The 12,486-nt window shown below is 54.8% G+C and overlaps 1 protein-coding gene across 6 annotated transcripts in view; it reads left to right on the forward strand.

The window, feature by feature from the left end:
- The window catches only part of CGNL1 (cingulin like 1), a 158,832-nt gene extending 149,188 nt beyond the window's left edge, over positions 1–9,644 (forward strand). For 5 of the 6 annotated variants that reach the window (XM_046009522.1, XM_046009524.1, XM_046009521.1 and 2 more), the window contains exons 15-19: positions 3,106–3,189; positions 3,853–3,977; positions 4,932–5,040; positions 5,341–5,504; positions 6,566–9,644. In XM_046009522.1, coding sequence (XP_045865478.1) covers positions 3,106–3,189; positions 3,853–3,977; positions 4,932–5,040; positions 5,341–5,504; positions 6,566–6,701 — 618 coding nt within the window. In that variant the 3' untranslated portion in view covers positions 6,702–9,644. The remainder of the gene's footprint in view (positions 1–3,105; positions 3,190–3,852; positions 3,978–4,931; positions 5,041–5,340; positions 5,505–6,565) is intronic. The other variant, XM_046009525.1, reaches the window with a different exon arrangement.
- Positions 9,645–12,486: the final 2,842 nt, after the last annotated feature.

Raw genomic sequence — 12,486 nt, forward strand, 5'->3', positions numbered from 1 at the left:
CTGACTCACCAGTAGCCCTGGTCTGGGAAGCTGTGTTCCCTCTCCTGCCCCTTTCTCTAGCCTGCCTGAGCCTGGCCTGCCTCTCAGGTGGTCACAACTGAGGGGTCCTTTCCCTGGCCCTCTATGCCTGTGCTGTGACCACTGCCATGACCCCACATGTATGGGTCTTGTTCTTTTGTCCCCCATGAGGCTACAGTGAGGGCAGGTCCTGTGTTGGTCTTTGGCAGTGTCCTAGGGCTGATAACATCATTGGAGCAAAGGAATGAACCCATCCTGTCACCCATCCCGTCATTCCAAGACCAGTTCTGGCCCAGCACGCGCAGGCGTGCACGTCCTTTCCCAGGACACTCCTCGGTGTCTGGAGAGAGGGGGTGGCTACTCCAGCGGGGGGATGGGGGCAGGGGCCTCTGGCTTCTGCAAGGGGAGAACCACACAGCACCCACCAGGATGTGCTTTCACTGCATGACTGGCCACCTCAAAGGACCTTTATAGGCTGATTGGTCAGGTGCCTTGTGTTAGAAATGAGTCTGCTTCTGGGAGGTGAGGTGGCTGAGGTCGCGCCCAGGTGAACTCAGAGCCAGAGGAGAAGCTGGGCCTCTGCTGCTCGGCTGGGTAATGACTTCCCATCACAGTGACAGTTTAACCATGTTCCCGGTGAAGGCCCGGCCTCCGCCCTTGGGGCGTGAACCGAACCCTTTCCCCCCACAGGAGGCACATGGCAGTCCCGTGGCCCAGCAGCACTGAAGTCCTCCATGCTCCTGTGGGGTGTGTCAGCCGGTTTGGAGGCCGGACTTGGAGTGGGGCTGTGAGCCCGCATTCGTTAGCTGTGGACTTTGTGCTCATGTGTCAGTTATTGGAATATTCCAGCACCTTTATAATAGCTGCTTCTCAGGGGCTCTGGGGCCAGACAGGGTGGGAGCTGGGCCTTGGACGGAATTCTCCGTGCTCTGCCGGTTGACCCTTGACATTGCTGGCATTTCTTCCCTGTTGCTTACTTATAAGGGTGCCCTAAGGAGATTGCCTTCTTCCCAGGTCTTGGTTTTTACGTGACTGCTATATTTGAACCCTTGATCTGTCTGAAGCCTTTGCACCAAGTTGGTCCAGAGAGCTGAAGCCTTTGCACCAAGTTGGTCCAGAGAGCCAGGGCAGGCAGAGTAGTGGGCTGTGAGTAGGCTTGGTGTGGGTTCTAGTCCTGCTCTCTCTGGTCACGTGTATCACCACCCCTCACGTCAGTGTCCCCTGCTATAGAGTTCTGAATCCCCCTGACTTAGAAGCCTGCCAGTCAGAAATGCAAAAATGCTCACATTTTTTTATGTTGGTCACACGGGGACTCCATTACCTGTGGGCAGAGGCCCAGCCTCCTCTAGGTCCAGACCCCACCCATTACCAGCCTTGTCCCTCAACACCCCCCCCCCCCCCGTAACCCACTCTGGGCCACCCACACCATGCTGCCTTTCATTCCGTGCATGCACCGTGGCAGGGATAGTGGGAGATGGGAGCAGATGCAAGCATGGCCCAGCATGGCTGTGTTCCCCCTTATTCTTTTATTAGCCACCACCACCCCCGCCCCTCCTGGCCCCCCACTCCCGCCCCAGGCAGAAGGCAGGGGAGGGGTGGGCTTTGCCTTTACTCAGGGGCTTGTACAGGTGGTGAAAATGCAAGTGGAGACCAGGCTGGTGAGACCATCACAGGTGCACCGTAGGCATCCAAGGACTCTTGTGGGTGCATCTCCTGCCCAGGCTGAACCCCCATCTTACGAAGGAAGGAGTGGTTTTATTTTGCTGCTTCACCCCATTCAGTTCTCCCGGCTTCTTCAGGCTGCCCTCTGCTGGACAGTCCTGGGAACAGGGTCTGGGGCTCCAGTCACTGCCGCCAAAAAAGCCCTGGGGATTGGGAAACAGAGGCAGGCCGCAGGATTTCTTTCTGGGGACTGCTCCCCGAGGCCCATTTCCTGTTAAGAGAGACGAAATCCTTTGTAACGCTCAGCCGTTGCCAGGTCACCTTCAGCTGTCCGGCGTTCCTGTGGACTTTAGTTTCCGGCCCATGAAGGGAGCAATCTAGCAGCATCTGAGATATGCTAAGGGTAGAAGCCTTTCTTGAAGTTTGAAGGTGTCATGCAGCAGTCAGGAGCTCAGAGGAGTGCTTGCTCCCCCTCTTCCTAGTTGCGTAGATCTTGGGCAAGTTGGATCGCTGACTCATCCCCGGATGAATGATGTCTGGATGCTCAATTTTAGCACTGGACATCCTGTGCCCTGAGAACATCATCCGAGCCGGGCGAGCTGGCTGGGGTGGTTGGGCACCGTGCAAGCTGATGAGCTTCTCTAAGTCCCAGTGCCATCCGCAGAGGGAGGATTACCTACTACCCAGGATTGCTGTGGGGACCGTGCGGACAATGATAGTGCTTGTGGAGTGCGAAGCAGGTGAAGCCACTTTTCTGGAGCTGTCTTAACACAGTGCCACGAATGGGGTGGCCTAGAACAGAAATGTATTATCTCACAGCTCTAGAGCCCCAGAGTCTGAAATCAAAGTGTCAGCAGAGCCGTGCTCCCCTTAGATCTATAGGAGAATTCTCTGATGCTTCTTCCAGGCTTCTGGAAGCTTTCTGGCTCTTTTGGCAGTCCCTGACGATAGATGGCTCCCTCCGATCCTCTGTCCTCACGTGGCATTCTCTCTGTGTCTCTCTTCAAGGGGCTAACTTTTCTGGGTGCATGTCTGTCCCTCACTCCAAATTTCCCCTTTTTATAAGGTCTCTGGTCATACTGAATTAGGGTCTACCCTAATGAGCTCACTTGAGCTTGGTTACCTCTGTAAAAAACCTATTTCCAAATAAGGTCATATCTTAGGGACTAGGAGGTAGACTTAAGTATACCTTTTTTTGGAGGGGGGCGCACCATTCAGCCCATAACAGCAGGGTTTGTTATGACCATTACTGTCGTTTTTGCCCTTGTCTTTGCAATCATCATGAAACCAAGAGTTTCTAAGCAACAGCTCCTGCCCCAAGAGGAGATGGCATGATGAAGAGAAGCTGGCTTGGTGGTCAGAATTTGGTCCCCTCGATGCAGAGACAGCTCCTCTAAATGCGGGGCTTTGTTCTCCTTGGTGCAGGTGGAGCAGATGAGGGCCGAGCTCCTGCAGGAGAGAGCCATCAAGCAGGACTTGGAGTGTGACAAGATTTCCCTGGAGAGGCAGGTGAGGCTGGTCTTGGATTAGACCCCCCTCGGTGGGGTCTCCTTTGCATGGCACCCCAAGAACTCTGGGGCCTAACTCACCTGAGAGGTAGAGGCGTTCTGAAGGCCTTTTCCAGAGAGGTTTTCCCAGTAATATTAAATCCGCTTGGAGACTGAGCAGCTAGGAGGGGAGGACTTGCAGGTGGCGTCTCTAGATCCTAAGAACCTAGATTCTGACATAAAGGGAATGAAAAAGAGCCATGAGCTGCCGGCAGAGCTTCCTGGAGTCGTTTCTTTTACATGCTATTCACGTCAACTCTTCACTGAGATCATATATGATACTGGCGCAGGAGCTGGTTTCTCCTGCCATCCCCACCTCCCACATACGTTTATACAAAAACAAGGCCACGCCTGTTGGCCTGACATCCAGGAGCCCTACGGCAGCCAAAGATTTCACTTGGGCTCACGAGAGAATGTGGTAGAATCTCTTCTAGCCTGCCAGGAGCCAACGCAAGGCCTTTCCCTGGAGACGTGCCTGGCTTCCCTGGGTGCCCCAGGGCCAGGCTTCCTGGGTGGGGGCCACGGTCCTTGCAGTGGCTGACCGTGGGCACGCCCAGCCCGCACTACCCTGCATGGAGAGCGTGGGAGACGCATGAGTCCTCACAGCACCCCTGTCTGATTCCAGAACAAGGACTTAAAGAGCCGGATTCTCCACCTGGAAGGCTCCTACCGGTCCAGCAAAGAGGGACTGGTGGTGCAGATGGAGGCCAGGATCGCTGAGCTGGAGGACCGTCTGGAGAGCGAGGAGAGGTGAGACTGGCCGGCCGAGGCACAGAGGCCTGGCGGGCAGTGGTGGTCTCACTGCACAGTGCTTTCCCATTTGTGTCTCTTCCTGTCCTCACGAGCCTTCCTCTGAGGACGGTAGAGCAAGACATTAGACGAGACAAGCAAGACCCAACCCAGTAAGCACTGGGAAGGTAGGCGGCTGAATATTGGCCAGCGGACTACAGTGCAGGCCTCCATGCCTGAGGCCCCAGCTTCCGCTCTGTGCTGGCTCTTTCTCTCTACCCCTCAGCACACCAGGCTGCCTCATCGGCTACTGAGTTGGAGCTAGAGTAGAGGCAGGGGGTCGACTTTGCCCCTGGGGGCCAGAGGTTTTGGAACAGAGGCCCAGTGCTGGCTCAGAAATGGGAAGGACCCCCACAGTGGGTGGAAGACATTTGGGATCAGAGGGCTGCCCTCCTTTCCAGCAGATTCTCTGCAACCTAGCTCCGAGATCATAGCCTGAGGGCCGGCACCGGCTTGAGCCTGGCTGGCCTCTGTTCTTACTCCTGGCCCCTCAGCTTCCTGGAAGGGGTGAGGTGTATGTGCACAGAGCATTGTACATTATCTGTTTTTAGTAGGACTTGGGCTGGAGCAGCCTGGAGCAGACCCACACCGCTCATGATCCAGCAGTCGGGGACCCCCCTGCCTTATAATGTAAAGCTTGGGACTGGACGAGCTTGAGGCAGCTCCCATCCCAGCTCTGCCTGTCGCTGGATCTGCAGCCTTGGGCCAGGCGCTCCCCTTTATGGAACTTCCATTCCCTCACTGGTCCGGGGAGCAGCCCTTTCCTCCCAGACTGACCACCGCATGTCTCCAATCCTAAGCCATGAGTTGACCAGGCCGCCTGGCTGGAGCTTCCTTTCCTTCCCAGCCTGGCCGGGGCCTCCTGGGGGGGGCTGGATGAGAGGGTCCTCGGTTGTGTTCCCCCTGCCCTTCCAGGGACCGGGCCAGCCTCCAGCTCAGCAACCGCCGGCTAGAGCGGAAGGTGAAGGAGCTGGTGTTGCAGGTGGATGATGAGCACTTGTCGCTGACCGACCAGAAGGACCAGGTGAGGCACCTCCCGGCCAGGTGAGATTTCCTGCCCCAGACAGGCAGGTGGTAGAGCTGTGGAGGCGGGTCCTGTCCTCGCCTCTCCCCAGGCATGTCGTGGGACAAGGGGCCTTTCCAGCCTACTTTAGCAGGGGGTTCAGCAAACCCTGAGCCCCAGAGCTGAGACGGTTGCTCCCTTGCTGTCTCGGGGTCTCCTGGGGAGACGCGGCTGGACGGCAGGCCCCTCTGTGCCGGGCTCTCCCCACCTCCGCCTGGCTGGGCGGCCCGCCGCGCTCAGCCTGCGGCTCTCCCCATGCAGCTGAGCCTGCGCCTGAAAGCCATGAAGCGGCAAGTGGAGGAGGCGGAGGAGGAGATCGACAGGCTCGAAAGTTCTAAGAAGAAGCTGCAGAGGGAGCTGGAGGAGCAGATCGACGTGAACGAGCAGCTGCAGGGGCAGCTCCACGCCATGAAGAAGGACATGAGGTGGGTGAGAGCGGTGGCCCCGCGGTCCCCCGACTCTGAGGCGAGCGCGGTGCTGTCCAGGCGTGCTCACTGCTGCTGTGGGACGCCGGCTCCCCGCTCGCCGCCGCGCGGGCTGATCCCATCCCACAGCTGAGACAGGCCGCGTCTGCTCTGGTCCCCTTGCCTGTGTTATCCCCATCCCAGTCCCCTGCTGTCAGCCAGGCAGATTTCATCCCGCTTATCCATAAGGGAAAACTGAGGCTCAGAGCAGGAGGTCTAGCCCCCAGCACCCTGGTCCCCTAGACCAGCCCTTAGGAGTCCTGCTTTCAGGGAGAAACAAGATACAGCTTGGCTTCCTATCCTTGTGAGGGCTAGATGGTCTCAGCGAAGACAGAGCTGCCTCTGATACTCCCCTGCCATGATCAGAAGGGGTGTGGGGTGGGGGTCCCTTTCCCCACCCCAGGGTCACTGGGGTGCCGGGTGAGTTTCGGTTCACGCTCCTGCATAGAGCTGAGCCTTTCTCAGAGGTTGGCTATGCGGGTAGCCCAGGTGGTTCTCTTGGAAATGGGCAGAACACCCCAGCCTGTTGAGAATCCAAAATGCGGTCTGTTCATCAAGAGCCTGGCCCCAGGGCTGGCATTAGGGTGCACCATTTAAGGGGGCACCCAAAATTTCAGTAATCAAGATAGATAATTAATGCACTCCTCTAAAAGGTGAATGCAGACAACCCATGATAAACCAGCTATCAACGTTTTTAATTAAGACGGGATCAGTAATAGGACCCCGATGAGACATATCGTAGCTTGAGGTGAAAGGAAAAACCAGGACTGCTGAACTTGTCCCAGCCCTGTCCAGCCCTGCCCAGCCCACCCCAGCCCACCCCAGCCCTCCCCGGCAACACCGACTGCCCGTGGGCTGTTTGCTCCCTGTCTCCGGAGGAACCCTTGGGAGCAGACTGGTTCCGGTGCTTCTGTGCCATCCTGGCGGCGGGGGCAGGGGGAGGGACGGGAGCCCCAGACCCTTCCTTCCTCCCCTGACCAGAGACAGGCTGCGGCCAAGACATGTGCCCCCTGTTGTTTCAGCAGACTTAAGAAGCTGCCGAGCAAGGTACTGGATGACACGGACGATGATGACCTCAGTACAGATGGGGGGAGCCTCCATGAGGCGCCGCTGAGCTACACTTTCCCCAAGGACAGCACTGCCACCAGCCAGATCTGAGGCCCCTCCCGGGGCTGCGGCGGCCACCAGTCATGCCTCTCGGGGCCCAGCAGCCAGCCGCCCGCAGCAGGAGCAGGAGAGGCAGCATCTACATGGGATGGACTCCGGAGACCCCCATGCCTCCTCCTCACAGAACAGGCTGATTCCTCCATGTTGCATCCCTCCCGGGGTCTCTGAGTGGTGGCGCACCTCTCCTCGTCTGGACAGCTAGCAATTTAAATGCTGATGCGCAAGGCATAGGAGCCACCACTCACTGTGGGGTTTGGAGGCTCTAATTCGGCGGGAGGGAGCCCAGGTTCTGTATGGCTGTCTGCCTTACCATTTGCAGTGGTGCTCCTGTCCCCTCCTCCCTCCCCGGCTGAGGGAAAGGGTCCAAAACGCTAGTTGTTATCTAATAGCCGTTGTGTGGGGGAGGAGATGATGTATAGACTGTACATATTTGAATCCAGATTCTCCTGGGCTGCTGCTGTTTCCACTGTGGAATGTTCCGGAAGCTTCGTGGGGCGGCTTGTTTGTCAATTCCACACATCTGTCTTACTATTTTTTTAAAACATGGAGCTACTAGAGTTTAAGTATTAAGACGCAGAGATGAGAGAGGGTAGAACATAGGCTACTTTTGACGTCAGAGTTGGAGAAAAGGGATCGTCATAGTGATAAGGGACAATTAATCCAGAGAAGAGAAATTCAAGTGGTGTTGGTGAACAACTTACAGAAGGAGAGAAAGTCGGAAGTCACTGGTGTCTGTGGCCTGCTTACTAATTTTATCTAGAATGACGCTACAATTTCTGAACCATGCTGAGACCAATTCCCAGTCACCAGCTGCAATTTCTTTGCCACGGTTGGGGCGGGGAGAATTGTAAGTCAGGTTTTTGACAGATGATGTGGTTTCCAGAGGGTGGGGTCCTTCTGTCATTTCTTATCAGTCCTTTCCCCTCCTCCACCCACGTCAGGCCTTTGGTGGCTGCTGGGTGGGGTGTGGGAAGGTGTGAGGAAGAGGCGCGTGGTATCCGGGAAGGTCATGGGAGAGGGAGGAGAGGAGGTAAGCAGGCATGTGTGCCTGTGGGGAGGAAGGAAGAGAGGCAAGTTTGTGAATGCTGGGGGATGTGTAGACAAGGGGCAGACTGAGCCGGATCTTGAGTTTATGTCAGGAAAGCGAGGGGGATAAAGTTAGACAGGAGGTGTGTCTGTGCAGATTGGAAGGCTCCCCCTGACTTACTGGGACAGGGACGTGGGCCAGCACCAGGCACGAAGTAACTGGGATTCAGTGAGTTCTGGGGGGAGGTCACCTTGCTGGGGCAACATCACAGGGAGTGAGGAATTGGAAACTTACAGTCTTGCAGTGTCCCTCCTGTCCTTTCTGGTGTCACTGCTCACTGTGACCGGTCCCAGGGATGCCCAGAGACCAAGTCCAGGCACAGCCAGGCCCCCACAGGTCAGGGCCTGGGTAGAGTGGAGAGCTCAGTAGGGCCATGGCCCGGGAGAGAACCACATAGGATGTACATGTATACAGGGGCAGAGAGGATCGTGTTCAGTTGGGTCAGCGGTTTCCCCAGGTGTCCTAAGAGATGGCAAGCCCATGGGCCAGAGAACTCCGTGACAGTTACCAGAGGAGCAGGGAGCTCCAGTGCTCTACCTACTCCAGGTCACAGAGCCCACCAAAGAGGAGTCAGAGTGATCAGCCTGCTTCGAGGGCTGGTGTCACCACCCGCCTTCCCCAACAGGCGGGGCTCCTGGAGCCTGGACAGCCCAGCCCTCCTCCTCTTCTGCTGGCTCGGAGTGGACCTTGCCTCTGCTTACTTATTCGAGGCATGGAGAGATTTGTCCCTTTCGCCATTCATTCGTGGAGCCAGTAATTATTGGGCATCCACCATGTGTCAGACCCAGTCCTTGCCACTGGGAACACAGCCGTGAATACAACAGACCCAGATCCCCTCCTGGAGTGCAGGACCATAGTCATACAAAGGGGCACAGAGGCCGAGCCCCTCCATACCCAGCCCTGGAGCCCCTCTGTCCTCTTGGGGACACAATAAGGCTGACTCACTGGAATTCCCAGGGGGTTCTCCAACCCTCAGTATATTCCTGATTTTCCTGCTGCTTCCCCTGTCATTAGCCGTTTGCCAAGAGATCTGCCTAAAAATGCCTCAGCCCACTCATAACTACAGGTGGGAGCAGAGAAGGTCAGAGGTGAAAGAACTTTAGGGGGCGAGTGTCTGTCTGGGGTTTGTGAGAAAGTCACTGTTTCTGGCCAGTCCTCGTGGTCACCGGGAGGCTGGCTGCAAGAAGCAAAGGTATGCGTGGAAAGAGAGCAGAGAGCCCTGTTTAAAAGCCTTGCATCCTCATGGTCAAAGATGGGCCGTTGTAAATGTTAACCCAGGCATCGCTCTACATGGGCATGGCGCTGGCGGTGAGGCGGGGTGGGAAGAACAGCCAGCTGGCCTTGAGATATTTTCAAGTCCTCACTCTTCTTGCCCTGGTGACCTTTACGGGGGTGACCTTGATGGGGCATGTGCTCTCAGTGCCCAAGATCGTCTAGGATAAATGAGAACTGTGGTACAAGGTCCTTTCCAACTCCGACATGCTCTTATTCTTTGATTTTATTATATACTCCTTTTCCTCCCATTTATTGCTTTAAGAACTAACCCTACTCAATATTTTCTTTAGCTAGCTTAAAAAGAAAAGAAAATATTTTATTTAATAAAACCAATATGTGGCCAAATGCAATGCCGAGGAGACAATCATCGTATATCTTTTTAATTTTTTTTTTCCTGATTCGGAGCATCCTTGGACAAAGGCAAGAAGCTTATTCTTTTGCACTTGGGCTTTGGGGATGTTTGACTGCTTTGGGTTGTCATGGGGAAGAGACGGTTGTGGGCAGCTACCTCCATGTACGTGAACTGGATGAAGCACGATTGCCTTTCAATAAATGCTGTCACCCGACAGGAATCTTGACTCTGCCATTATTTTGACTCCCTTGTTTTCTCCAGAGCCCGGCTCCGGGTGCCCCAAGAAACAGCCAAGGTGAATGGCTGGAGGCTGCTTGAGGAAGAGGAACGTGGTGGCATTTCATGCCCAGAACCGGTTTCTGAAGTTAAAAGGGCGGGAGCGGATCCGTGGTAAACACTGGGAGAATTAATATGCCTGCAGATGCTGATGTTCTGAGAAACCCGACCTGCCCATTTGCAGAAAAAGGCAACATGGGAAGTGTGTTCCTCATGGAGGATAAACAAAACACGCCCTGTTTATTCCTTGTTCCTAAACTCAAATGGGTTCTCCTGCCATCAGAGTTTACACTTGATCTCTCTTGATTGATAGCAGGCTGACAACAGGTACCGGGGTCCCCAGTTTACGGAAAGGTGTTCCTTCTCCATGAATGGGACTTACAGGGCTGGTTCTTTGTCCTCAGATAGATTCTCTGCCCTGAGTCCTGGAGGCTGATCCCTGTAGGCCCTGGGCTCCCTCCATGACCTATGGCTGCTCTGTTGGGGGTCAGCCAGGAGGAGCACATAGGGGTTGGATAGTTTTTTGTTATCATTCCCTGCTTTGTGCAACATTTTTGGCTGTGGCTCCTACCGGGGGAGGGGTGGGGGTTCCATCATGACTCCATCTCCCACAGGACTTGGGGGACCCTATCTCCCCCTTGTGCCTCTGGTCTCAAGTTGGTCCTGGCTTCCCCTCAGCAGCCCTGATGTGTTCCCACAACTGTCTACCCTCTAGTGCAGCTTCTCACTGAACTCTTTGGGCCCCTGCAAGAGGGTGTGCTGTTTCCTGCCCAGAGCTCTACCCACTGCCCCCTCGAGGCCCCCAGCGATGTAAACATCCCAGCATCCCACCCACCCAGCCCTTGGCCCCTCTTATTCTGATTAGAGGGAGCGTCTCAGATATAAATGAGATTTTCTAATTTTAATTAAGACCTCAAAAGTTTTGTATAAATGTTTGCTTTTTTCTTTAAGGTCAGATTTACTGAGTATCATTTTATCATTTGTAGTAAGAAGTGTCCCTTTTGGTATTATCTGCTTTTGAAACTACATTTATGCCCCTTTCCTTGGTCTGTGTCTCCCCCCACTTCCCTTCCCCCCCCCCCCCCCCCATCCATCCAGGGTCCTCCTGGTGGAGATAGGAGACCCAAGGGGAGCCCAGAGCCAAAGGGAAAAGTCCTTCCGGGCCTGTGGCACCCTCGTCTGCATTCTCGACATTCCTTCCTTGAATTTGTTGATAGCAGCAGTGATCCTGTCTTTGTTGGTAGATGGTCATTAACCAGAAAGTTTTCCAAATTTTCACATGACAGGGGGAAATGACCTGACAGCCCATTCCTGGTAGGGGCTGAACAACCCCACAGGGAGGTGGTGTGCCAGGCTTTGCAGAGGGACCTGCACGCCTTGACCCTGCTCTCAGACCTGTTGAACACAGGGCGCTGAAAATCATCGCAGGCATTCACGCCCGTCCCTGTGAGCAAAGCAAGATTTGAGCCCCATGCCAGGTTTACCGAGGCTGGAAACAATGTGCCAGCACGGTTCCAAATGACACTCAACAATATGACCCATTGTGCCGGGGATGTTTGCAAAGTTTCCCACCGGGAGGAATCCCCCTTGGTCTCATAACAGATTGTCAATGACTTCTTGGTTACGGGGAGCATGATTCCAGAGGTTTTCTGGGTAAACAGAATTAAACGATTTCATGAGAAAGGCAGGAATTTGGGCAGGTAAGGAAGCGGAGGCTTGGAAAAGCTGGGTGTTTTGCTGTAAGTCACATCTGGAGTGGGGAAGGCCCCCCCTGGGAGCGGAACCTGCCAGCCCAGGCCAGGTGTTGTAGCAAGTACAAGGTTTAAGCCACAGTCTGGCATCTGTAGGAGCTTGCAGTATAATTATCAAAATGGTGGTTATTAAACTAAGTGGAAATTAGATTTAAGTATTAATTCCTTCCTATGTTTATGACATTACCAAATTTGTCTATTTTTCCCATTTATAGTCCCTGACCCAGGGCACGTGGTTGGAGCTGGAGCTGTCAGGTCCAGAGTCTGCGTCTGGTTCTGGAGCTCTCCGGGAAGCTCTGCTGTCCCTCCCCCACACTCCCCGCCCTGAAGGACAGAGGTCTTTCATTTGCTCCTGACCCCTCAGGCCTCCTGATCTTTTCTCTTTCTGATTCTCTTCAGGTGTGAGTTTCTCTGCAGCTCAGCCACCTGTTGCCTGTCCCCACTCAGCACTGCAGTCAGAGGCGGGTGGAAATCAAATCAGCCTTCGAAGTCGCAGAGCTCACGGACAAGGCGAGTCACAGATTTTTTTGCTCGTGGACAAGGTGAGTCACAGATTTTTAGCTGCTCGTCGAACCCAGCTGTTTCTGGTGCCGCTTGCTGTGGTGTTCTTGCCTTTTCTGCCTGGGCCCAGTCTGGGGTGGGATGGCTGCCGGAGGAAGTCGCTGGGCCTCGCCATTGTCTCGTTGCACGGAAAGTCTTCTTTCGGAAACATCAGCAAGTCCTGGAATTTGGATGGTTCTCAGGGAACATTCATCTTCCCAACCCCAGGCCACTCTCTGGCGAGATCCTTCTAGAACCACATATAACAATAATCTTCATTGTAGAGTGTCCCTTTCATGTTCATTTTACATTCAAAACTTCACTTGCGATCTGAAATCAACCCGTTGTTCTCAACAGAATGCTCTCCACTGAGGTCACTGAGAAAACCCCTTACCCCAGAACCGCTCGTTGAAGAACATCAGGTAGTTGGGTTGGCGGCTCAAATCCCTGGGCTTGTTGGTGGGCTGCCTTCCTGGAGGCGACAGCATTGTCTTT

This window comes from Meles meles, chromosome 6 (genome assembly GCF_922984935.1).
Source record: "Meles meles chromosome 6, mMelMel3.1 paternal haplotype, whole genome shotgun sequence".
Classification (NCBI taxonomy): domain Eukaryota; kingdom Metazoa; phylum Chordata; class Mammalia; order Carnivora; family Mustelidae; genus Meles; species Meles meles.